Source organism: Heptranchias perlo, chromosome X (assembly GCF_035084215.1).
Source record: "Heptranchias perlo isolate sHepPer1 chromosome X, sHepPer1.hap1, whole genome shotgun sequence".
NCBI classification, from domain to species: domain Eukaryota; kingdom Metazoa; phylum Chordata; class Chondrichthyes; order Hexanchiformes; family Hexanchidae; genus Heptranchias; species Heptranchias perlo.
This window is the reverse complement of record NC_090370.1, coordinates 5,773,127-5,797,868: the sequence shown is the minus strand read 5'-3', so window position 1 is coordinate 5,797,868 and position 24,742 is coordinate 5,773,127. Positions and strand designations below refer to the sequence as shown.

At 47.5% G+C, this 24,742-nt stretch overlaps 1 protein-coding gene across 6 annotated transcripts in view; it reads right to left on the bottom strand.

Annotated features, from left to right (window-relative positions):
• Positions 1 to 24,742, bottom strand: part of LOC137307210 (tensin-2-like) — a 245,814-nt gene that overhangs the window by 145,687 nt on the left and 75,385 nt on the right. The window contains exon 1 of one of the 6 annotated variants that reach the window (XM_067976613.1): positions 10,737 to 10,942. The exons of the other annotated variants lie outside the window; for them this stretch is intronic. Within the exon in view, the coding sequence (XP_067832714.1) occupies positions 10,737 to 10,781 (45 nt within the window). The 5' untranslated portion in view covers positions 10,782 to 10,942. Of the gene's footprint in view, positions 1 to 10,736; positions 10,943 to 24,742 lie in introns of those variants that run through there. 6 annotated transcript variants of the gene reach the window in all.

The following is a 24,742-nucleotide window of genomic DNA, read 5'->3' as shown; positions in this document are numbered from 1 at the left end:
TACTCCTGTGTCCGTTGCACTATGGTGAATGGGGCAGACCCTGCGTGGACACGGAGGTGGAGGGGGTCAAGGGGGAGTATCTGATTGACACCGGGACATTGAGCACGGTGATCAAGGAAAATAACCCGGCCACTTCACCCCTGTCCAGCGGGAAGCCATTCGACCTAGTGGGCTTCACAGGAGACGAGCAGGCGGGCCCGATTTCCAAGCCACTGGAGGTCCACCTGGGAACCCTTCGCACACGGTGGAAGGTGGTGCTTCTCAGGTGGAAGCAGCCGGGATCCGGTGTCCTCGGGGCCGACTTCGTGTTAGCGCACCGAGTGATAGTGAATCTCCAGAACCACTGCTTGTGGGGAGCAGGGGGTTCCGAGAAGGCAGAGGAAGTGTTAGTTATCCCAGGGACTAGGGATAGCGAGGGGAGCTGCTGCATCTTGCAGCAGAAGGGGAGCTACGACCTGGGGGATCTGGTGGCAAGCACCCCGGCCCGTTCCAAGGGATTGTGCATGTGAACTCGGCAGCGTTCGCCTCGCACAAGCATGATTGTGGCCGAATGACAGGAATGGAGGTCCGGGTCGAGAGGGACCCGATGTCACGGCCACAGAGACAGTATGGCTTCCTGAAGGAAGCCGAGGCGGACCTGGAGACAGCACTAGGATCCCTTGTAGAGCAGGGGGTGTTGAGAACGATAGCCACCCAAGTGAACTCGCCATTGTGGCCGGTTAAGAAACCGGACGGGTCGTGGCGAGCCATGGTGGACTATCGCGTCCTCAACAAAAATATCCCAGCGTGCGCGCCCACGGTCCCAGCTGTAGCGAGTTGATAGGGGGAATTCCAGCCACCGTTACAGTGTTTACGGTGCTGGACAGTTCCAACGGGTTCTGGTCCATACCCCTGAAAAGTAAGGACCAGTACAAGTTCACGTTCACGGTCAAGGGTCAGCAGTACACGTGGGCGAGCCTACCCCAGGGGTTTCACAATAGCCCCTCCATTTTCCACCAGAGCATGGCTGAAGCCCTGAAGGCGTTCAGCCAACCCCACCAGTTGGTACAGTATAGAGATGACCTCTTGCTCTTCTCAGAAGGGGAGGAGGAGCATGGGGCCCTATTAGACGAGTTACTTGGGTTGCTCAGGGAGGCAGGGTTGAAGGTTAATCCCAAAAAGGCCCAGATTGGTCAGGAGGAGGTCAAGTTCCTGGGTCTGAACATATGGGCAGGAGAGAGAACGATAGATGAGGCAAGGAGGGAGGGGGTACGGGAGTTGCCGGAGCCAAGGGACATTACGGGGGTAAGGTCTTTTCTGGGACTCACCGGGTACTGACGAGACTTTATTGAGGGCCAGGCCGCCACAGCAGCCCCTCTACTTCGGCTCCTCCACAAGGGAGTCGAATGGCAGTGGGATTCCAACTGCAAGGCAGCGTTTGAGCGCCTCAAAGGGGATCTCCTGACAGCACCACGCATTGGGCCATGAAACGTTTCCAGCTCTTCACAGGGTTACTCCAGATAACTCTATTAACCCATCACACCCCCACTCAGATGCTGCTGGACGGCAGGATCAAGGACGGAGCAGTGAGCAGTGCTCACATTGCGCGCTGGACCTTGCTTCTGTCTCAGCTAAATCTGAAAGTGCAGGGACTCACGGAGCCCCGCTTGGCGCTGAACCTCCTCCATACGGGAGAGCCCCATAGGTGCTCGGTCGAGGGGGTTTGGGACCAGGACATGGGTTTCAAGGCCAGTATTTGTCCGACCGGCCAGGATATCTATGTTGATGGGTCCAGTTCGGTGGTGAAGGGCGGGAGGCTCACAGGTTGCGGGATTTATGACCCTGAGAACCAGGTGGAAAGGGCGATTAAACTCCCAGCAAAGTTGAGCGCCCAACAAGCCGAACTCGCGGCGGTAGCGGGCGTGGTGACGCACCCCGCGCTGTTTCCCCCTCCTTACACCATTTGCTCAGACTCGATGTTAACGTGTAACTCGTGTACTGAGTATCTGGCGATCTGGAGCCGCCCTGGTTTCAGAGCGGTGGATGGAAAGCCCCCAGTAACAGCACCATTATTAAGGAGAATCCTGAGCGCCGTTGAGGGGAAGGAAGGGTTTTATATCCATAAGATTAAGGCCCACTCAAAGAATGAGCCCCGATGGAAGGGGAATTCGAGGGCAGACGAGCGGCCAAGAAGGGGGCCAGAGAGGGAGAAGTATGGGACCCCTATCCGATAGGCCCGGTAGGGGCGATTCGAGACAAAGGAGGGACACAGTGGGTAGTGTTAGCCCCAGACCTGCACCAGGTGCAGGAGCAGGACCCCGAGATCAAGGTGGTCATAGGGGCGTTGAAAGAAGGAAAGAATGTACAAGGGCCGTATGGAGGGGCCGATGTAACGTTGAAGCAAGGAATGCTGTTTAAGGGGGACAAATGGGTCGTCCCGGAGCAGCACCGGGAGGATTTCCTCCAGCTGGCACACAGGGGACCAGGAGCGGGGCATCCCAGGCCAGAGACAACGTGGAAGTCGGTAGAAGAGGTCGGGTGGTGGCCTCAACTTAGAGGGGACGTCCGGGAGTACTGCACACACTGTTTGGTGTGCGTGGCGAACAACCCCGATCCCCAGCGAAGGAAGACAGTTTTGGGCCACGTTAGAAGGGTAGAGGGGCCATGGCGGTCCCTGCAAATCGATTACATCGAGCCACTGCCGACCACGAGGTCGGGGCACAGGCATTGTCTAGTGGTGGTAGATGTGTTTTCGAAGTGGGTGGAAGCGTTCCCCTGCAGGTCGGCCACAGCATTAGCAACCGTGAGGTTGCTGGTGAGGGAGGTGTTCTCCCGATGGGGGTTGCCACATGTGGTGGAGTCCGACCAGGGGAGCCACTTTACCGGAAGGGGAATGCAGGTCACGCTTCAGCTTTTGGGGGTACAGGGGAAGTGGCATGTGTCCCACAATCCCCAGTTGTCAACCCCAAAACACCATACAGGTGTCAAAGTTCCTTGGGTCGCAATCCCAGCGGTTATGCAGGGATCTGTTCGGCAGGTACCGGCACATGGAGGATGGGAGGCAATGGCACATGGAGAATAGCAAACGCCAACCCTTGAGCCTGGTTACTGGGGCTCCTTGGCACTATACTGCCCATCAGGAACCCTTTTTAAAAAAGGTCACAGGGTGGCTGATGTAGGAAATGGAAATACCAGTCTGACGCAATAGGGGTGGTACACATTGTTGAGGCAGAGTAGAGGGATCCGTGATGTACTTGAACTGTGCGTACATGATGCTGCCAAACAAATGGGAAAGACTTCCAACCCTCTGGAATAACATCCCTCACCTTGACCCGCACAAAATTCATTTAAAAAGTTAGTTCAGCAAACTATGTTTTTCAATAAGCTAACGTTAATATAAAGCAATAACAAAATATGATATTTTGTTAAACAAGTGATTCTCATTTGAGGGTGAGTGGAGCTTCACTCTAGACTTTTAAATTAACCGCTCTGAATGGTGCAGCCCCTCTAACCCAGCATTCTTTGCCAAATTAATTTATTTTGAAATCTATGGAAGTTTCCCCAACTTTTGATATTACATTAATGTTTAAAAAAAACATGCACAGCAGAGTGTGGCTTCTCTCTGTACTAGGCCGTCTGTTTTAGAAGAGTCCCAGCACGAGGTGTTGAAGGTGCATGTTCCCACCTGCAGTCTGGCCCCATTTCTCTGGCACTGCAGGAAGCAGGAAAGTACAGGACTGTCAGGCATCACTCATTAGGAAAATCACTCACTTTGGTTTGAAAATGTAATCATTTTATTATGCACATCTCTGAAAAATAACCTCAGCCCCCTGCGTTTAAGAGTTTGCAATCTTTGTCGATCTCTTGCTCAGTCTGAATCTCACTCTTAACATCCCTCTCATATAAGATATATATTTTTAACTGTTTTATTAAAGGTATTAATAACGCCTTTAATAAAACAATTAAAAATATATATCTTATATAAAAATTACTTTTTGTATGTTAAGTGCTGCCATTTACTTTGATGACATCACACAGAGCACCTATAGCGGGGATTATGAAACTTCTTTACAACAGCTGATTGTTGGCGTGATTTTGGTGTTAGGCAGGAAAGCTTGACACCTGTTTCCCCGTAATAGGTGTCAAAATCAAATGGTGGCACCAGGAATCTGGTCTTAACATTTTTAAATACTCATTTTTATAATGTAATTGCTTTTTTCAAAAAAGCACCGGAGACCAATAATAAAGGACCATTTATGTGGGAAAGTGCTCACTTCCTATACTTTCCTTTCTCCTTAAGACTTCCTAGAATCATAGAAACATAGAAAATAGGAGCAAGAGTAGGCCATTCGGCCCTTCGGGCCTGCTCCACCATTCAAAATGATCATGGCTGATCATCTAACTCAGTACCCTGTTCCCGCTTTTTCCCCATATCCCTTGATCCCTTTATCATTAAGAAATATATCTATCTCCTTCTGGAATACATCTAATGACTTGGCCTCCACTGCCTTCTGTGGTAGAGAATTCCACAGGTTCACCACCCTCTGAGTGAAGAAATTTCTCCTCATCTCGGTTCTAAATGGCATACCCCGTATCCTGAGACTGTGACCCCTGGTGCAAAGGGCCTCAGCCACATGGCCCTCCTTTGGCCTTTCAGATAAAACCATGTTGTCAGCAGTAATTGTTTCAGATTACCCATGGGGCCTATGCAGCCAGAACCAGAGTCCAGATGTTACTGTCAGATGCTGAGGTCTCATTAACACTCTCCTCCCTTTTCCCTTCCCTCTGCACCTCATGACAGTAAGGATTCAGCTCTGATACAGGTATGTGGGCATTGCGGATATTACAGGCTAATTCCTTGTCCAATGTGCATCTGAGCCTTCCTACCAAATCACATTTTAACAGTGCCTCCACATCATGATAGATACCTTTAGAAGAATGGCTGCAGTACATTTTAAACTTACAGGGCTCTTGGTACACAATAAATAGCCAATGACAGGTAACTTTAAACAGCTTTAGTGAACTTCCGTTCTCATTGAGTTGTAAGATGTCTATGCTAAGAGAACATGGTCCCACTTTTTGCCCCCTCAAGTACTCACAGGTCGGGTAAAGCACAGGCCACATGCAGACTCAACCTCCCTCTACTCTGCCCCAACAATCTACCACAAGACCGAAAGAGCAGAGCCTGCTGCACCAGTCATTGTTACCTCGCTCAATGAGAATGCCAATGTAAAATACCATTCTGAACATTACTTTTCTCCCCTTTTACAGGTTTCTCTCCTTCTCTCAACCCAGAGGATGGTAAGTTGACATGGCCACAGGCCTCAGGTGATGCTATAAGGTGTATGAGCGGCATGGTTTCACTCACTCTTAGATTTCGCACCTTTAGGAAAACACCTTAGCAACACAGCTCAGCTTACCCTATAGGAAAATCACCAGTGACCCATCACTTACTGTTGATCGTGAAGTCATTCTAAAGTTCCTACATTACAACAGTGACTACACTTCAAAAGTATTTCATTGGCTGTAAAGCGCTTTGGGACGTCCTGAGGTCGTGAAAGGCGCTATAGAAATGCAAGTCTTTCTTTCATTTGTGTAACTTTAGCACAAACAGGACTGGCCTGCATATGCCTCTCCCTAGAACTGACAGTCCTGGCACCACCGGAGGGACTCAGGCTCAGTCCCATGAATGGAGGGACTCAGGCTCAGTCCCATGAATGGAGGGACTCAGGCTCAGTCCCATGAATGGAGGGACTCAGGCTCAGTCCCATGAATGGAGGGACTCAGGCTCAGTCCCATGAATGGAGGGACTCAGGCTCAGTCCCATGAATGGAGGGACTCAGGCTCAGTCCCATGAATGGAGGGACTCAGGCTCAGTCCCATGAATGGAGGGACTCAGGCTCAGTCCCATGAATGGAGGGACTCAGGCTCAGTCCCATGAATGGAGGGACTCAGGCTCAGTCCCATGAATGGAGGGACTCAGGCTCAGTCCCATGAATGGAGTGAATCCAACATGTTTACGTTGAGGTTGCTGCCAGCTGAGCGAGACCTGCACGTGGGGAGCTGGTGGCACAAACACCTCAATAAACCCAATATAAAAGCAGCTTAGCAGACATTGTGACGAGTCTTGATGTCAACACTAAGAGCGCAGGAAGCAGGAAGAGTGTGTATTTAGAATTTAAGAGAGGAAAATCCAGATGAATGATGATCATTGACAGCTGTGGCTCAGTGGGTTGCACTCTCACCTCTGAGTCAGAAGGTTGTGGGTTCAAGCCACACTCTTGAGGCTTGAGCATCTAATCCAGGCTAACACTCCACTGCTGCACTGAGGAAGTGCTGTCATTGTCGGAGGTGCTGTCTTTCGGATGAAATATTAAACCAAGGCCCCGTTTGCCCTCTCAGGTGGATGTAAAAGATCCCACGGCACTATTGGAAGAGGAGTTCTCCCCGGTGTCCTGGCCAATATTTATCCCTCAACCAACATCATTAAAACATCAGATTACCTGATCATTATCACATTGCTGTTTGTAGGATCTTGCTCAGTGCAGATTGGCTGCCACATTTCCTACATTACAACAATGAGTACACTTCAAAAAGTACTTCTTTGGCTGTAAAGCGCTTTGAGACATTCTGAGGTTGTGAAAGGCAAGTCTTTCTTTCTTTCTATTGTAGTATCCATTTACCCGTCACTCAAATATCAGAGTGGTCTAGCAACCAAACGTAGCCTGCCTTGGACATCTCATTCCTGCAAGAGCATTTCAAAACAGAACTGGGATTAAACACTATTCATTTGGAATTTGAAACATAGTGCTATAAAAACCCAGGATGGAGAATACAAATAAGGTGCTTACGCTCCACTAAACTGACTTTACATCAACACATAGGACAGGAGTGGTGGGACAGAGGTCAGCTAAAGGAGTGAGTCTGGTAAATGAGTGTCTGTTAAATAGGTGTTTAAGAGCCTGCAATGATCACGTTTCACTTTCTCACAAGGTTTCTTTACGGGTTCAGTACAGCGGTGTTCCGAGTACCATCACCTTTGGATTTCTTTACACCTGTTACAGGAATTATGTCATTGTTTAAAACATTTTTGGCAAACTAGCACTCATTAGGTGAGGCTTGTTGGTGAGGAATACTTTCCCCTCTTTTCTACTCCTAGGTCAGGTGTAATAGGGTTAGAAACAGGGAGTCTTTCAACACCACCACAATAATGTGTCTTAACCTCAAACTCAGTCGAGCACCCCCACTGCACCAGTGTGATATTTCCATTTTCTGCACCAGCCATCTTTAAGGTTTCGCAGAATCAGATTGCCAACGAATAACATCTCTAATTCAATGCTAATTAATGCTAAAGTATTTTTATTCATGTCCACTAGAAACTGGGATGAAACTGCCCCAAATCTGATTCACTTAGGCCTCATTTATACTATAGGGTTGCCACCAATGGCAAGAGTGCCATTGGCAGCAATGTAAGAGAGCTGACACACTCCGCAGTGAGATGCTCCTGGAATGGGAGTTTCATTCACTGCCTCTGACTGAAAATACTGATGACAGCAAATATAAACAGCCAATGTCGATGGCATTCAGGCCAACTGGGGAGAGTCATGAGTGTGACTTTGCAATAACTGTACCTGTGGTTGATGCTGAAATTGCGAAACCTGTTTGTGTGCATATAAATGGGGCTGATTTAGCTCAATAGAAATTGGCACATATATCTGAACTGCTTCCATTCCACAGTAATACAAGAAGACTGTTAAAGTATTTAGAATCAGTCCAAGTTTGATTTGAACCCAGGTACCAGAAGCATCCCCCAGTCTCTCACTTGATGGCGTCTAACCATTTTACACTCTGCTATTAAACTGCAGCCCATTTGTGTTCATCTCATTCAGAGAATGACGTGTGAATGTCAAACTGCATCAATTGAACAAAAAAGATCATGATGGCTACACCAACAAACGTGGGTTAATGCCACCCATTGTCCTCTATCCAGAAAATCAAGATGCCCAAAGACACGTTAAAGTCACAAGATTTAATTTTTCTGACAAACAGTATGAGGTTAAGAAGGCTGGCCTGTTTTGTGATGGAAATGGTTTTCCTTGAGGCCCCAGTTCTGAAGATTACCACACTTTCATGATGGAAGTGATGTTTGGGGGGGGGTTACCCACTTGTCTCGCTGACATCAGCAAGTACCTTCCACTCAAGGAGCTAGAAGCCAAAGCAAAGAGCTGATGCCAATGATCTGTGTATATGACGCAGCAGAAGTACAAAGTGGCAAACCATATTGAAGGAACCGCATGAAGCTCGAGCTCCTACTGATCAGGGATTTTGTAACAACTGCAAGATCTACTGTGGTTTCCCCACAGTCACCTTCCCATTGCTCCTCTCCTCCTACATAGGCAGAGACTTGTGCCAGGTCCAGTTCTACGGGCGCTAGCCACTCACCAGTACCTCACCCAAGTGACCATTCTATATGTGTGGGCCTACGTAGTGCGTGTCAGGGCTGGTTGACTATGGGGTATCAAACATCCAGCCTGATCCTACGCACACATGTTCATTCCAGCAGGAGTCCCCGGAAAGTGATCGGGGGCAGAAGCCATTTGTGTCACTCCTACTGCTGCTCTAGCTGAGATAGAACCATTGATGTTTACAGTACAGAAAGAGGCCATCCGGCCCATTGTGACTGTGCTGGCTCTTTGCTAGAGCAATCCAAACCTAATCCCACCGCTCTGCCCTCTCCCCAGAACCCCGAATCTTCCCTGAAAAGAGATCAGCTAATTCATCACAGGTCGAAGGAATGAACCTCGAGCTTTCCTGGTCTCTTCAGCTTAGCACCACTCTGGGGAGTTCATTTACCCACCGAGCCATCAAGGGAGCACCTGTGCATTCAACAAAGACTTGTGCGGAGGAGGGGGTTAATGAGATTGATTTCCTTTTTGTGAAAGAATAAGAAGTCATCCAAGCTTGAATTTCAATAGTGCCTATTACATGATTTTTGGCAATATGTCATGCATTTATGACTAATGTATTTTATGTACTAAAAATCCGCCCATTCTTTACAAAGGTGCCCTGCGGCAATAAATCAGAGGGAATTTCTGAAACAAAAATACCCAGTTTGTATAATCGAGATCTCATGGCAAGGCTACAGTAACACTTTCCATCGCAGGAGTGACATAATGAAGGCACTGTAGTGTTTTAAAGGGGCCCTCACCATCAGGAGTGAGAGAGTCCCATTTACAACCAATCCAAGACAACAGTGTCATTCCACTACAAAGACCCCATGATAGCCATGAATGGACTTCAAATTCCTAAAGTTGTTCAGTTGGTTCGTGCGGAGCCAAGTACGGAACTGAACCGAACAGACCAGAAGGGTGCCAGTCTCAATTCTCATTCTGTACCGAGTGCGCTGATCTTAGCCAGGACAGAGGTAGGGATGCTACAATTTGTCTTAGAAAGGAAGGGGACCCCCCCAAAAAAAATTTCATCCAGGTCTCCTGCTCCGAATCGCTGCTTAGCAACCCTGCTGGGAAGTGCATCTGTGTGGATCTCAAGGGAGGACTGGATTGGGGCTTGGCTGGCATAGCTCCCCGTGGACCAATTGCTGTTCAACCATCCCAGTGTAGACTGACATACGAAGAATGACCCATTGGGCACGGTACCAGAGGGTGGCCAGTGTCCAGGGAACCATGTGCCAGCACGTTGGCATCTTTCAGGAAGAGAGTGGAGAGAAGAGAGACTGACGCAACAGTTCGGTCACAGCGAGTTTCACAAGTCAGTATCGTGAGCAACGTCGCACAGATGCCCTCGCAAGGATGAGGACTTTCAGACATGGAGCAACCCCAAAAAAAAAACCTCCCCCGCCCCTTGCATTCAACTTGTCAGCAAACCTTTCACCTGCACAAACTTGCACTTGTTTCTGAACAGGGTGCTTGTTCTATCAGATCAACCTCAAGTTTCATGTTTGGCTGGTAACTCTGAGTCAAAGCAAAATCCACCCAGAACCTCGTTCCTTATTAGGAGCTTTTCATCAGCTCTGTGGACCAGCGCACTTCAATGTAAACTCCTGTATGTTTGATGTTTCATCTGCCAATAGCATGCGCAATGAAATTGCACACAAAACCCCCTCCTGCAGTTTAATAATTAATCGCGTTCAGACCTTAAAGCTACCGTCACTCTTTACAAACACACCTCGTCAACGTCACCGACATTTCAAATCGATCAAACTAGCAATCTTACAACACAGTGACAGCTCAAGTCCAGACAATCTAGCAGCGGGTCGAGTTCAAGTTTGTGAAATTTTCATGAAAGTCAGTTTCAAAAGAATACTGCTATTGTAGTAAGAAGAATTCTGAAACATCCTGTAAAGCATTGCTAGTAACAGAAAGCATTCATTTTCTGTCGGTTTTAAATGGCAAGTTAAAACCATCACAAATCAGCTGTTTTCCATTCTGCCGAACACAGAAAGCTCAGATTTTACAGCACATACAGAGGACTAACTGAACACATCTCACTGTCAAATGGATAGACTTTGCTTCCTTCACTAAATACCTGATGAGTCAAGAGTTAAAGGTCTCTCACAATAGCTGCACCGATTTGCATTAGGCCACATTTACAACAAGGCATAGAACCATCAAGAATTCCACTGTCTACTAACGTAAACTCGCAGCAAAAGCACAGGACCCTTTTTTTGGAGACGAAAAGCACCAACAACTCCCCCCCACCCCCCCCCAACCCACAAAGAAGCAGCACGGACCAGTTACCTGTGACACAACTTTTGTTCCTCTGGCTTTCTCGAGAGTCGACATTTTACAATCTGCAGGGTCAGTCGCTTTTTTTTTAAAAAAAGTAAAACACTGGAGTTCTTTCTGTGGAGCAGCACAAAGTGCGTTTGTAAGGCTGCTCTGCTACCGAAGCACTGGAGTGCTGCGGGAGGCTTGGCCTCTCTGCTTCAGCTCTTGTGCACTGCCAAAAAAATACTTCTGTCCACAGAACCATTACCCTGGCACTCAATGAAGCCAAAGAAATGCACAGATACTGCACCTTCCCGATACCCTCAAGTCTGCTTTACAACAACAGAAAAAGACCAAGTATAAAATACGAATGGATTAATGTTCTCAGGAATAATCGTAATTTTTTTGTAGGGTTGAACTAATAATTCAATACTCATATCAGCAGGATACAGATCCTGTACTTTAATCAAATCTTATACGTTAATTGTTAAATTAAATCTCCCTCATGATGATGATATGGCCAAGCACAAGGTTAATGGGGTTTATATTCGCCTGTGAGTTTCAGATTCTGCAATGTGATGGGGGCCAATAACGGAGTCCACGTAAGTCTATAGGGGCCGATAACGGAGTCCACGTAAATCTATCGGGGCCGATAACGGAGTCCACGTAAGTCTATAGGGGCCGATAACGGAGTCCACGTAAATCTATCGGGGCCGATAACGGAGTCCACGTAAATCTATAGGGGCCGATAATGGAGTCCACGTAAATCTATAGGGGCCGATAATGGAGTCCACGTAAATCTATAGGGGCCGATAATGGAGTCCACGTAAATCTATAGGGGCCGATAATAGCGTCCACGTAAATCTATAGGGGCCGATAACGGAGTCCACGTAAATCTATAGGGGCCGATAATGGAGTCCACGTAAATCTATAGGGGCCGATAACGGCGTCCACGTAAATCTATAGGGGCCGATAACGGAGTCCACGTAAATCTATAGGGGCCGATAACGGAGTCCACGTAAATCTATAGGGGCCGATAACGGAGTCCACGTAAATCTATAGGGGCCGATAACGGAGTCCACGTAAATCTATAGGGGCCGATAACGGAGTCCACGTAAATCTATAGGGGCCGATAATGGCGTCCACGTACATCTATAGGGGCCGATAACGGAGTCCACGTAAATCTATAGGGGCCGATAACGGAGTCCACGTACATCTATAGGGGCCGATCATGGAGTCCACGTAAATCTATAGGGGCCGATAACGGAGTCCACGTACATCTATAGGGGCCGATAATGGAGTCCACGTAAATCTATAGGGGCCGATAACGGAGTCCACGTAAATCTATCAGGGCCGATCATGGAGTCCACGTAAATCTATAGGGGCCGATAACGGAGTCCACGTACATCTATAGGGGCCGATCATGGAGTCCACGTACATCTATAGGGGCCGATAACGGAGTCCACGTACATCTATAGGGGCCGATAATGGAGTCCACGTAAGTCTATAGGGGCCGATAACGGAGTCCACGTAAATCTATAGGGGCCGATAACGGAGTCCACGTAAATCTATAGGGGCCGATCATGGAGTCCACGTAAATCTATAGGGGCCGATAACGGAGTCCACGTAAATCTATAGGGGCCGATCATGGAGTCCACGTAAATCTATAGGGGCCGATAACGGAGTCCACGTAAATCTATCGGGGCCGATAACGGAGTCCACGTAAGTCTATAGGGGCCGATAACGGAGTCCACGTAAATCTATAGGGGCCGATAATGGAGTCCACGTAAATCTATAGGGGCCGATAATGGAGTCCACGTAAATCTATAGGGGCCGATAATGGAGTCCACGTAAATCTATAGGGGCCGATAATGGAGTCCACGTAAATCTATAGGGGCCGATAATGGCGTCCACGTAAATCTATAGGGGCCGATAACGGAGTCCACGTAAATCTATAGGGGCCGATAACGGAGTCCACGTAAATCTATAGGGGCCGATAACGGAGTCCACGTAAATCTATAGGGGCCGATAACGGAGTCCACGTAAATCTATAGGGGCCGATAACGGAGTCCACGTAAATCTATAGGGGCCGATAATGGCGTCCACGTACATCTATAGGGGCCGATAACGGAGTCCACGTAAATCTATAGGGGCCGATAACGGAGTCCACGTACATCTATAGGGGCCGATCATGGAGTCCACGTAAATCTATAGGGGCCGATAACGGAGTCCACGTACATCTATAGGGGCCGATAATGGAGTCCACGTAAATCTATAGGGGCCGATAACGGAGTCCACGTAAATCTATCAGGGCCGATCATGGAGTCCACGTAAATCTATAGGGGCCGATAACGGAGTCCACGTACATCTATAGGGGCCGATCATGGAGTCCACGTACATCTATAGGGGCCGATAACGGAGTCCACGTACATCTATAGGGGCCGATAATGGAGTCCACGTAAGTCTATAGGGGCCGATAACGGAGTCCACGTAAATCTATAGGGGCCGATAACGGAGTCCACGTAAATCTATAGGGGCCGATCATGGAGTCCACGTAAATCTATAGGGGCCGATAACGGAGTCCACGTAAATCTATAGGGGCCGATCATGGAGTCCACGTAAATCTATAGGGGCCGATAACGGAGTCCACGTAAATCTATAGGGGCCGATAACAGAGTCCACGTAAATCTATAGGGGCCGATAATGGAGTCCACGTACATCGATAGGGGCCGATCATGGAGTCCACGTAAATCTATAGGGGCCGATAACGGAGTCCACGTAAATCTATAGGGGCCGATAATGGAGTCCACGTAAATCTATAGGGGCCGATAACGGAGTCCACGTACATCTATAGGGGCCGATAACAGAGTCCACGTAAATCTATAGGGGCCGATAATGGAGTCCACGTACATCGATAGGGGCCGATCATGGAGTCCACGTAAATCTATAGGGGCCGATAACGGAGTCCACGTAAATCTATAGGGGCCGATCATGGAGTCCACGTACATCGATAGGGGCCGATAATGGAGTCCACGTAAATCTATAGGGGCCGATAACGGAGTCCACGTAAATCTATAGGGGCCGATCATGGAGTCCACGTAAATCTATAGGGGCCGATAATGGAGTCCACGTAAGTCTATAGGGGCCGATAATGGAGTCCACGTAAATCTATAGGGGCCGATAACGGAGTCCACGTACATCGATAGGGGCCGATCATGGAGTCCACGTACATCTATAGGGGCCGATAACGGAATCCACGTAAATCTATAGGGGCCGATCATGGAGTCCACGTAAATCTATAGGGGCCGATAATGGAGTCCACGTAAGTCTATAGGGGCCGATAATGGAGTCCACGTAAATCTATAGGGGCCGATAACGGAGTCCACGTACATCGATAGGGGCCGATCATGGAGTCCACGTAAATCTATAGGGGCCGATAATGGAGTCCACGTAAATCTATAGGGGCCGATAACGGAGTCCACGTAAATCTATAGGGGCCGATAACGGAGTCCACGTACATCTATAGGGGCCGATAACGGAATCCACGTAAATCTATAGGGGCCGATCATGGAGTCCACGTAAATCTATAGGGGCCGATAATGGAGTCCACGTAAATCTATAGGGGCCGATAACGGAGTCCACGTAAATCTATAGGGGCCGATAATGGAGTCCACGTACATCTATAGGGGCCGATAACGGAGTCCACGTAAATCTATAGGGGCCGATAACGGAGTCCACGTAAATCTATAGGGGCCGATAATGGAGTCCACGTACATCTATAGGGGCCGATAATGGAGTCCACGTAAATCTATAGGGGCCGATCATGGAGTCCACGTAAATCTATAGGGGCCGATAACGGAGTCCACGTAAATCTATAGGGGCCGATCATGGAGTCCACGTAAATCTATAGGGGCCGATAAAGGAGTCCACGTTCATCTATAGGGGCCGATAATGGAGTCCACGTTCATCTATAGGGGTCGATCATGGAGTCCATGTACATCTATAGGGGCCGATAATGGAGTCCACGTAAATCTATAGGGGCCGATAATGGAGTCCACGTAAATCTATAGGGGCCGATAACGGAGTCCACGTACATCGATAGGGGCCGATAACAGAGTCCACGTAAATCTATAGGGGCCGATAACGGAGTCCACGTACATCTATAGGGGCCGATAACAGAGTCCACGTACATCTATAGGGGCCGATAATGGAGTCCACGTAAATCTATAGGGGCCGATAACGGAGTCCACGTCAATCTATTGGGGCCGATAATGGAGTCCACGTACATCTATAGGGGCCGATAACGGAGTCCACGTAAATCTATAGGGGCCGATAACGGAGTCCACGTAAATCTATCGGGGCCGATAATGGAGTCCACGTACATCTATAGGGGCCGATAATGGAGTCCACGTAAATCTATAGGGGCCGATCATGGAGTCCACGTAAATCTATAGGGGCCGATAACGGAGTCCACGTAAATCTATAGGGGCCGATCATGGAGTCCACGTAAATCTATAGGGGCCGATAAAGGAGTCCACGTTCATCTATAGGGGCCGATAATGGAGTCCACGTTCATCTATAGGGGCCGATCATGGAGTCCATGTACATCTATAGGGGCCGATAATGGAGTCCACGTAAATCTATAGGGGCCGATAATGGAGTCCACGTAAATCTATAGGGGCCGATAACGGAGTCCACGTACATCGATAGGGGCCGATAACAGAGTCCACGTAAATCTATAGGGGCCGATAACGGAGTCCACGTAAATCTATAGGGGCCGATAACAGAGTCCACGTACATCTATAGGGGCCGATAATGGAGTCCACGTAAATCTATAGGGGCCGATAACGGAGTCCACGTCAATCTATTGGGGCCGATAATGGAGTCCACGTAAATCTATAGGGGCCGATCATGGAGTCCACGTACATCTATAGGGGCCGATAATGGAGTCCATGTACATCTATAGGGGCCAATAATGGAGTCCATATACATCTATAGGGGCCGATAATGGAGTCCACGTAAATCTATAGGGGCCGATAATGGAGTCCACGTAAATCTATAGGGGCCGATAACGGAGTCCACGTACATCGATAGGGGCCGATAACAGAGTCCACGTAAATCTATAGGGGCCGATAATGGAGTCCACGTAAATCTATAGGGGCCGATAACAGAGTCCACGTACATCTATAGGGGCCGATAATGGAGTCCACGTAAATCTATAGGGGCCGATAACGGAGTCCACGTCAATCTATTGGGGCCGATAATGGAGTCCACGTAAATCTATAGGGGCCGATCATGGAGTCCACGTACATCTATAGGGGCCGATAATGGAGTCCATGTACATCTATAGGGGCCAATAATGGAGTCCATATACATCTATAGGGGCCGATAATGGAGTCCACGTAAATCTATAGGGGCCGATAATGGAGTCCACGTAAATCTATAGGGGCCGATCATGGAGTCCACGTACATCTATAGGGGCCGATAACGGAGTCCACGTAAATCTATAGGGGCCGATCATGGAGTCCATATACATCTATAGGGGCCGATCATGGAGTCCACGTACATCTATAGGGGCCGATAATGGAGTCCACGTACATCTATAGGGGCCGATAACGGAGTCCATGTAAATCTATAGGGCCTGATAATGGAGTCCACGTACATCTATAGGGGCCGATCATGGAGCCTAGGTGCACCTATAGGGCCTCAGTGTCCCTGGTCCTGCGGTGGGAGGGAGTGGGGAGGGGGGGAAAATCAGCCGATGCCTCTTGCTCCTGATCGCTATTCAGTGATCCCTACTGCAAAGTGTGGGTGTGTATCTCAGGTGAGGGCTCAGTCTCAGCTGTGATACTCTGCATGGTTGAATCGTCTCCTTGTCTAGGTTCAAGTGACGAATGGATGCGATACTGGAGGGCTGCTGGTATCTGTAGCGCCTTGGGGATGTTTTACTACATTAAAGACACAATTTGAATGCAAATTGTTGTTGTAGAACCATACTTCAGTCTGAATCACCACCTTCAAGAGATTTTTTTGGTTAGCTAGGTGTCTGACACATGTGGAAATCCATCTCCAATGTGGACACTCATCTGCATGTTAAAGAGTTACCAAATTGAACTACTGAGAAATCCACATAGGTGGAGTTCATGCCTGCACTTTGGGCACACTCTTTGCCCATAGGGACACACTCCATTTCTCCAAACTTAGTCAGAGGTTGGCAAAGCCAATGCTCAGGGGTACGACTGGAGCTAAACCAGCTAAAAGAAAAACGGCCTACCAGTACAGAGCACTGGTAAGTTTCCCACTGCTTGTCCAACTAGACCCATCCTACCCAGCATGGCACTGTCCTGAAGGGTTATCTGGAGCTGAGTGAAAAGAATCCCATCCTCCAGTGACTGGTCTACTTCTCCAGGTTCCATTAGTGAGCCATGCTGGCTGGTCAATCATCTACATTGCCCTGGAGTACCACAGAACTGCCTGGCTCAGTTGTACCTGAGCTACAGAGGGTTGGCATGGTTCTGAACTTCCATTGCCAGCTTTGTCACCATGCAGCCACATTGACCTCAAGGACATTGACAATTGTGGGTTTGATCCTTTGTTAGGCAGGCGCATAAAAATACTGCGGCCCACTGTCGGACCTCCCACTACACCTCTCTTTCCCACCCCCCCCCCCAATCACTTCTGGCTTGACTCACCCATGGAGCTGCCAGATTTCCTGCCCCCCCCCCCACCCCGCCAGTGTGGCGAGCTGCCCATTGGTGCTCATTGACTGCTTGGCAGCTCATCTGAATTATGCTGATGAGGCCTAAAGCTGAGAATGGTTTGTACCTCCCAACACTGGCTTTGGACGGGCAGGGCAGCAGTTCTGCCGACTTCATACCTGTTTTAGGCGGAAGTTGAAAATCTCCCCCGCCCTTCCAAGAAAGCTTTTTGTTCAACTTTATTCATGTCACTTATTATTTAAAGATCTGGATCATGTCTCCACTTAGTCTTCTTTTCGCCAATGAAAATAAGTTCAGTCCCTTGGGCCATTTTTCATAACTTAGTCCCTCTAAGGCTTGGAATCATCCTGGTCACTCTTTCCTGAACCCTTTCTAATGAATCTATGTCAGTTTTGAAATATAGTCCAATACTCTCCTGATGTATCCCAGGACCTGATTTGCCAGTTATTAATAACTGCCGTACACTGACCAGATGCTTTCAGATCATGATCAATGATCACTCCCAAATCCTTTTCCTTTTGGCTTCTGCCAACAGACACCCTTTCATGTTATACACATTTATTGTTACCTCTTCTTATGTGTATTATCCTAAATTTATCCACATTAAAATCCAGCTGACCTACCTCAGCCCATCTATACAATTCATAACAAGTCTTTCTGAAGATAGTTCTCCGTTATATTCATCATCTGCATACAGAGTGTTACCAGCAAATTTAATACTACTCAGACACCCTGTTCTACATCATTCATAAATAACAACCATAAATTTGGGGGAAAAAATTGAAGTTTATTTATATTTTGAAAGTGCATATTGGTGATATAAGGTGCAAGTTGTGTCTAAAGGTAATATGTTAATAGCATTCAAATTTCTTGGGTCAGTTCATTTGCATCTTTAGTCACAGTGGACACTAGGGCAAGTACACTAATAGGACAGATAAATAGAATATAATTTCCCTCCACCACCCCCCACCCCCCCCGCCCCCATAGGGTGTTCCACCTCCAGATATAGCAGAGCTAATCATTCAATTTTTGCTGAGGGCCCCACTTTCTGTGATTGTGGGGTGTGAATGGAGACCCAGAGACACATGGAGGAGCAGGTCTCTTGAGGATCGTAGGTGAGGGAGAGGTGGGCTGCAAGTGGCCCCTTATGCCATGTTATGCGCACAACTTAATATGATCATTTGGCCGGGAGCTGAGAAACTCATTGCACATCTAAGTACTGAGTGGCTGCCTGCATTGCATGCAGCCCACTCAGCTACTGGATCAGAGATCAGTTCTCTTTAGAATTTCCCGTACTCCATCCCTCCCACCCAAACACTTCGATCCAGTGGAGCACACTATGGGAGAACGTGAATCGAGAATGTGAATCAAGAACAAGGGGAACGTGCAGGGTATACTATATTTGAACTCCAATCTACTAAGGCATAGAATGGTCAGATGTGGTCAATCCCATGATCCTTGGCATGCTGAGCTCCTGATCTCAGTCATACCACAGTGGGGTGCCACTGAATGGATAGAAAAACAGCTGGGGACAACCTTGGCCACTCTTGGACACCGCTTAGCAGCTAGTTCTACACCAGCATTGGTAGAGGCCTGGAAACAGGCCAAACTTTGGACAGCAATGGTGAGTGGTACAGGAAACCAGGGGGGAGAAAAAGACAAACATTATTGACCGATTTTTTCCCCCATTTTCTATAAATGAAAGGAGAAAAAGTCCATCCCAGCGACTTAAAGAGAAACAAGAAAGACTTGGAGTTACTGGGTTGCAGTAAAGTGACTTAATTCTGACAGGTTTCTGTAGTGTGTCAAGAGTTAATAAATAACACACAGTTTACACAGGCTCCTTCCAGAAGCAGCAGCTGCCAGCACATGGAGTGAATCCAGGGATGTGTGTTTATAGATTTGAAATATTTTTAGCTGAACATTGCATAACGTCATTGAATCATTCTGCATTTATAGAGCCAGGATTCTTTTAAATTTTCCTCTCGGTGTACCTGGGCTCTGCTTCAAAGCTGCTCACTCTACAAATCTTACACCTCGTTCCAACAAATAGCTCCCAGTTGTCTTAAAATACTCTGAGGTTACATAGAAAATGTGAAAATTACTGGTTTTGCAAAACTGCTCCAAGTGTGCGTACAAATACTGCAGTCAGTTCGTGGAACAGAGTGCTTTTCATTTCTATGGTCATATTCAGAGGCTGGGAGAACCCAAGACAGCAACTGAATCTGAAAGGGGAAATATTAATGGTCTTTTTTCCATGACTTTGTCATCTGACATCCTCCAGTTTATTTTAAATCGGAACTGACATCCATTCAGCCCTTTACTCCACAAATAACCAGCCAAAGATGTAAATCAAAGCATATTAACTTCTCTCCTATTTGTAATTTACATAACTTATTTATATTTTTTATTTAATTGGGAAACCTAAGTGAAGGGCCATAGTGCTGTACGGTTACAGGCTTGAAAAGAGCAGAGGAGACGACGAGGCAAATGGAGAACCAGTTAATGAGCGGCGCCATGCTGAGGTTTTAAAGCTTGTATATTGGGGGAAGAATGGAAGACTGAGGAAGGGAAGGAGTGCCATAGTTTCAAGGTCCTGGTAAAGTGGAAGGCAAAGCAAAGTTAAGAGTAGACACATGAAGGCTTTGCAACTTTACAACACCAGTGTTCTTTTTTTAAAATCAATTTTATTTCCTAAAGTATTGTTGAAAATCTCTTGGGTGTCATGCGTTGCCCATGGATACAGGCTTATTTTAGTTTCTGCCACATTATTAGTAGAATGGGAAAAGGGAAAATGTTTAATTGTTTTCTGTTTTTCCCCCTTCTTTTAAGGTTCCTCTCTGCACCACACCACTCCCTAAGTTAACAGACTTGGAAAAGGGTCACTGGTCAACGCCAAAAATGAAGAGAATTCTGGAAAAGGTTGAGGGCAGTGGGTTAGGTCACTACACTTTCACCTCTGGGATCTGGGTTTGAATCGAAACCAAACTGATGGGATAAAAGTCAGCACTCTCTGTTGGCTGCAAGGGTCCTAAGATAAATGAATGTGGGCAGTCTCCAACTACTTCCTACCAGTCAGGGGTCCACAGCACGAAACGGCCTGTAGTTCAGCAGAAAATGAGAATCTCACCCAGAGGATGCCTGGTGCGGAAAATGGAAATGTCGCACTGCTTCAATAGGGAGCACACTTCTCAGGTTAGGGGGCAGGGCATACTGTTGGAGCAGGTTAGAGACAGTGTGCATCTAATTTATGCAACACCTGAACTAGGAGTACTTGATGCCGATGCTGGTTGAAGGATATTCCATTCCCAGTGCTGATATCCCCCCTGACTTTAACGAGCACAAAATTTACCAAAAATAGTAATAAAAAATACATTTATTTGTTCTTGGGATGTGGACGACACTGGCAAGTCAGTATCTATTGCCCATCCCTAGTTGCTCCAAGGGCATAAGGAATCAACCACGTAGTGTGGGACTGGAGTCACATGTAGGCCCAGACCAGGTAAGGGTGGCCAGTTCTCTTCCCTGAAGGATATTAATGAACTAGTTGGGTTTTTATGACAAGCTGGAAGCTTCCATTGTCATTTTTCTGGTGCCAACTCACAAATTACTGGATTTAGTGAATTCAATTTCACAGTCTGCCATGGTGGGATTTGAACTCTCAACCTCTGTGTTGCTATATCCACGAGGATTCTGTACCCAATTGGGAAAAAAAATACAAAAATGTCTTTCTTACCATACATATAGATCATTGATCCAACACGCAGAAAAATAAGTCTTGAGGAGACTCAAAAATCACACTCAACAGCCCAAATATGAAAACAAAACTATAAACAGTTCATGTGACACTGTGATGCAGTTGGAGCCAAACAGATTCCTCCTCCAGACAAAATGCCAATGAACTGTCCCATAAATTCCCATCCATTATATAAAATAAACACTGCATAATCCCAACACCCCATTAAACCCCTTCCCCCTCACAAAAAAATAAACATAAAAAGACATTATGCAATTATTCAAGTTTTTAGTGTCAGCTGCTGTGAAATTTTACTGAAACACAACTTTAAAAACGATGGGTTTCCTTACTGGGTTAACATAGAAACATAGAAAATAGGAGCAAGAGTAGGCCATTCGGCCCTTCGGGCCTGCTCCACCATTCAAAATGATCATGGCTGATCGTCTAACTCAGTACCCTGTTCCTGCTTTTTCCCCAGATCCCTTGATCCCTTTATCATTAAGAAATATATCTATCTCCTTCTTGAATACATCTAATGACTTGGCCTCCACTGCCTTCTGTGGTAGAGAATTCCACAGGTTCACCACCCTCTGAGTGAAGAAATTTCTCCTCGTCTCGGTTCTAAATGGCATACCCCGTATCCTGAGACTGTGACCCCTGGTTCTGAACTCCCCAGCCATCGGGAACATCCTCCCTGCATCTAGTCTGTCTAGTCCTAAATGGGGTATGTGCTAAGCACCAGTTTCGTTTGGTCGCAATCCACAGGTGACATTTTCTGCCCTGTGGTATTTTTCTTCTCACTCAGAGGAGCAACTACCTCTTTTAAAGTATTTAAAAACTTGGGGGCGGGGGAGGCAGGGGGTTATGACCATCAACATATTGCAAAATAATCCCACTTAAATTCAAGTGTAAACACTGCAGTCATGATGGCACTTCTCGCTTTCTGCAGCAACAATTTCAAAGTTCACAAGTGACAAATCGATAAATGTAGCTGGTAACTAGATTTGTGTACTGTGACTCCTCCTACAGATTGGAAGCATAGAATATTCCAGCGCTAAAACAGGTCATTTTTTTTATTCGTTCATGGGATGTGGGCGTCGCTGGCGAGGCCAGCATTTATTGCCCATCCCTAATTGCCCTTGAGAAGGTGGTGGTGAGCCACCATCTTGAACCGCTGCAGTCTGTGTGGTGAAGGTTCTCCCACAGTGCTGTTAGGAAGGGAGTTCCAGGATTTTGACCCAGCAACGATGAAGGAACGGCGATATATTTCCAAGTCAGGATGGTGTGTGACTTGGAGGGGAACGTGCAGGTGGTGTTGTTCCCATGTGCCTGCTGCTCTTGTCCTTCTAGGTGGTCGAGGTCGCGGGTTTGGGAGGTGCTGTCGAAGAAGCCTTGGCGAGTTGCTGCAGTGCATCCTGTGGATGGTACACACTGCAGCCACAGTGCGCCAATGGTAAAGGGAGTGAATGTTTAGGGTGGTGGATGGGGTGCCAATCAAGCGGGCTGCTTTGTCCTGGATGGTGTCGAGCTTCTTGAGTGTTGTTGGAGCTGCACTCATCCAGGCAAGTGGAGAGTATTCCATCACACTCCTGACTTGTGCCTTGCAGATGGTGGAAAGGTTTTGGGGAGTCAGGAGGTGAGTCACTCGCCGCAGAATACCCAGCCTCTGACCTGCTCTCGTAGCCACAGTATTTATATGGCTGGTCCAGTTAAGTTTCTGGTCAATGGTAAACCCCAGGATGTTAATGGTAGGGGATTCGGTGATGGTAATGCCGTTGAATGTCATGGGGAGGTGGTTAGACTCTCTTGTTGGAGATGGTCATTGCCTGGCACTTGTCTGGCGCGAATGTTACTTGCCACTTATCAGCCCAAGCCTGGACGTTGTCCAGGTCTTGCTGCATGCGGGCTCGGACTGCTTCATTATTTGAGGGGTTGCGAATGGAACTGAACACTGTGCAATCATCAGCGAACATCCCCATTTCTGACCTTGTGATAGAGGGAAGGTCATTGATGAAGCAGCTGAAGATGGTTGGGCCAAGGACACTGCCCTGAGGAACTCCTGCAGCAATGTCCTGGGGCTGAGATGATTGGCCTCCAACAACCACTACCGTCTTCCTTTGTGCTAGGTATGACTCCAGCCACTGGAGAGATTTCCCCCTGATTTCCATTGACTTCAATTTTACTAGGGCTCCTTGGTGCCACACTCGGTCAAATGCTGCCTTGATGTCAAGGGCAGTCACTCTCACCTCACCTCTGGAATTCAGCTCTTTTGTCCATGTTTGGACCAAGGCTGTAATGAGGTCTGGAGCCGAGTGGTCCTGGCGGAACCCAAACTGAACATCGGTGAGCAGGTTATTGGTGAGTAAGTGCCGCTTGATAGCACTGTCGACGACACCTTCCATCACTTTGCTGATGATTGAGAGTAGACTGATGGGGCGGTAATTGGCCGGATTGGATTTGTCCTGCTTTTTGTGGACAGGACATAGCTGGGCAATTTTCCACATTGTCGGGTAGATGCCAGTGTTGTAGCTGTACTGGAACAGATTGGCTAGAGGCGCAGCTAGTTCTGGAGCACAAGTCTTCAGCACTACAGCCGGGATGTTGTCGGGGCCCATAGCCTTTGCTGTATCCAGTGCACTCAGTCGTTTCTTGATATCACATGGAGTGAATCGAATTGGCTGAAGACTGGCTTCTGTGATGGTGGGGATATCGGGAGGAGGCCGAGATGGATCATCCACTCGGCACTTCTGGCTGAAGATGGTTGCAAACGCTTCAGCCTTGTCTTTTGCACTCACATGCTGGACTCCACCATCATTGAGGATGGGGATGTTTACAGAGCCTCCTCCTCCCGTTAGTTGTTTAATTGTCCACCACCATTCACGACTGGATGTGGCAGGGTTGCAGAGCTTTGATCTGATCCGTTGGTTGTGGAATCGCTTAGCTCTATCTATAGCATGTTGCTTCCGCTGTTTAGCATGCATGTAGTCCTGAGTTGTAGCTTCACCAGGTTGGCACCTCATTTTTCGGCATGTCTGGTGCTGCTCCTGGCATGCTCTTCTACACTCCTCATTGAACCAGGGTTGATCCCCTGGCTTGTCGATAATGGTAGAGTGAGGAATATGCCGGGCCATGAGGTTACAGATTGTGCTGGAATACAATTCTGCTGCTGCTGCTGATGGCCCACAGCACCTCATGGATGCCCAGTTTTGAGCTGCTAGATCTGTTCTGAATCTATCCCATTTAGCACGGTGGTAGTGCCACACAACACGTTGGATGGTGTTCTCAGTGCGAAGACCCTGGTAACATTCTGGTGAACCTATGCTGAATCGTTTCCACTGCTTTTATATCCTTCTTATAACGGGGTACCCAAAATGATAAACAATATTCTAACAGTGGCCTGAGTTTAACATTACCTCCTTGCTTTTGTATTTTCTGGATCCAAAACCCAGGATTCTGTTTGTCATTTTTGTGGCCATATCTACTTGTATTGTCACTTTTAATGATCTGTGTACCTGCTCCTCTACTCCATTTAAAATCCTATCATTTAAGGCATATTTCCTTTCCTTATTCTTACTTGCAAA